This window comes from Poeciliopsis prolifica, unplaced genomic scaffold (assembly GCF_027474105.1).
Source record: "Poeciliopsis prolifica strain line A6 unplaced genomic scaffold, Auburn_PproV2 SCAFFOLD009, whole genome shotgun sequence".
Lineage (NCBI taxonomy): Eukaryota > Metazoa > Chordata > Actinopteri > Cyprinodontiformes > Poeciliidae > Poeciliopsis > Poeciliopsis prolifica.
This window is the reverse complement of record NW_026562384.1, coordinates 9,420,082-9,422,732: the sequence shown is the minus strand read 5'-3', so window position 1 is coordinate 9,422,732 and position 2,651 is coordinate 9,420,082. Positions and strand designations below refer to the sequence as shown.

At 40.4% G+C, this 2,651-nt stretch overlaps 1 protein-coding gene across 1 annotated transcript; it reads right to left on the bottom strand.

Moving 5' to 3' along the window:
- Positions 1-253: 253 nt before the first annotated feature.
- Positions 254-1,396, bottom strand: tmem126a (transmembrane protein 126A). Its single transcript, XM_055034070.1, has one exon. The coding sequence runs from the start codon at positions 1,216-1,218 to the stop codon at positions 610-612; it is 609 nt and encodes a 202-aa protein (XP_054890045.1). The 5' UTR covers positions 1,219-1,396; the 3' UTR covers positions 254-609.
- Positions 1,397-2,651: the final 1,255 nt, after the last annotated feature.

The window sequence follows — 2,651 nt, the reverse complement described above, 5'->3', positions numbered from 1 at the left end:
CCCGGTGTCGTGTGGTCTGATTAAGACTTAGATTTGAGCTAAAACACACTCAAAAACTAATAATAGTTATTACAGTCAATCAACACTCCCACTACAATGAAATTCAAAATGAAGTCAAATAGCAATAATTCCTATGTTGTATAGTTTGCAAAGGTATTTGTTGAAGCAATTCAGCTTATATGTGCCTATCCTTACATATCCATTTCCAATCTTAATTGCTTAAGTACAACAAATATTAACATGATACACAACATTATCAATCATTTACTTTATTTTGAACACAATAGATCATCCATATAGAAACGGAGAACAGCAACATATGGACAGTAAAACGCAATTTATGTACACTAAACTATATTTTTCTTCAGTCAGTCTTAAAAAACAAAACTTAACAGCTTTGTGTGACTCTGGTAATCTGTCATAAACATTACCAGAATTTCCAGGAGTTTGTTTGCAATAGGGAGGTTCATTTCCGTTTTATGATGTGACAAAATGATTTCAGACAATGCTGTGATAAATGCTGTGTCGTTTTATTTTCTGGGAAGCACCCAGAGGTAAATCCGATTTTCATTCGTATGTAATGAGGTGGTTATTCTCAGTCCAGTCCTCTCACTCCTGCAGTTCTTCCCCCTTGCTGAAGGTTATCTGGGCCAGCTTGGCGTAGCTTTGGAAATGCCTGGCGCCCAGGTAGCCGCCAAAGACAGCCTGTAGCAGGAAAACCGCTCTCATCTTGTTAAAGACGGGTCTGGAGACTTCCACGCAGTACCGCAGCATCGTGCCCTTCTCTGGCATCGGAGCCGAGCTGTATCTGGATGCAAGGCCGAGATTCAACGGCAACGCCAGCAGCATCGGGTAGACTCCAGCAGCGACCAGCCCGACCAGCCCGCCTCTGATCAGGGAGCAGGTGGGGCAGTTCAGATCCCCGGAAAGCAGCGGCTGCGACACCACGCCGCTGTACAGGGCGGTGGTGGTAAGGAAGGGCAGCACGGCCATGGGCAGGCTGGAGGCGATGCGCGCCGCTTGGACGTTCAGAACCCTGCGGTACAGGCTGTTGGCGACCAGCCCCGCAAACCCAGCGTTTCCCCCCAGGTACAGAGGTCCGTACGTGAATAACTTCTGGTCAGAGTCAGACAGCTTCTCGAAGTTCTTCAGCAGCATCTCGGCGATCACTGCCCTGGACAACCCCGGTCCCCTCTGCTGCTCGGCGTGTTCAGACATCGTCTTCTCGGCGAAATCCGCAACAAACCTTGTTCTAATAACAGGACTCTTTGACGAACTCCACCATAGAAACGTTATCAGGTTAAAGACAGGGCGCAGACATCTTGTACCCACAATTCCTTGTTCAGGCAACGTGGGTTTTTTTGACCCTGCGCACAGCCTGGTAGGCTTGTTTACAGCAATTTCACGATGACGACGAACTTCCTGCTCTGTTATGTTGTCTTTGTATGATTAAAGAGTGTGTGGAACATGACTGTGGAAAAGACAATAAAATATTATTCTATTTCAGACAAAACCACGCCGTATATTCACGTAGGTGTGAAAGTTGTCGTTACACAAGCATATTTTCTCATAAGACAAAATTTTGAATTACAGTAAAAAAAAATGCTCATGGGGACTCATCATAAAAACACAGCAAGTATAGAAGGATGATAACATAATAAGCAACTTCTGAGATTAAAAAAAGAAACGAGTGGATGGACAAATTGAATTCATTGCAGAACCACCCATGGTCCAAGTAGGTTATGCATTCTGAAATATATACACCCCATTAATACAAGGCTAAATTCATTTTTAGAAGGTTGAATTTCAAATACATCCCTTTTTGTAGCCTTTAAAAACCTGTTATAATTCTGTATGCATATTTGGGCATTCTTCTTATGACAATTAGTAAATTAGTTTCAATGGGTTGTTTTTCTGCGACTTTGTTTTTAGGGGTAGCCCATAAATATTTTGTAGAATTCAACTCAGGGTTACTTCAGAAGCATAATCTCTGCCCGCTTTATCCATTCCAAAACCATATTTGTATTAGATAGAATCTGTTTGCTTTTCTGTCATTTTTAAAAGTTTAAAATACTAACAGGAGACAAAGAGAGCCAGTGATAACTCTGTGATAAAGTAAAATTTAACTTTAGTTAAGAGAACATTACCAAAAGTTTAGCTATAACTCCAATGATGTGACCTTCTGTTAACTTTAGGAAGAGTAGGAGGAAGATTTCTCAATATATCACATGGACTTTCCGTGTTCTCTCCTTGTTTTCATTGTCTCTACTCCCTCTTCGTCCTTGTCTCGTTCTGTTTATGACTTCTTTCCTAGACTACAAACATGCCTGTCAAGATAAATGAGCTGTTTAAAATTGCTCCATGAAGTGAAAGGTGCTATTTTAAAAGCATAATGAATGAACATTTTAAAACACAATTTTTTCTTGAGTCTTTTCACACATCTCTCATTCTTTCTTCATGTGTTTTGTAGACAATGTGTAAGAAAAAGCTATTTAAGAATTTTATCATAATATTCATTATTTTAGGATGAAATCTGGGCAACAAAAACAGAGAATAAAATGGAAGCACAAAAACTTTACTCAGATGTGAAGGGGACTGTTCTCAAAAATGGGTTTTCATATCGTAAAATGTGTAAATACAATAACTTTGAG

What these genes read in the sequence shown, in the direction of transcription:
- tmem126a (XM_055034070.1), bottom strand. Translation starts at nt 1,218, where the DNA reads ATGTCTGAACACGCCGAGCAGCAGAGGGGACCGGGGTTGTCCAGGGCA.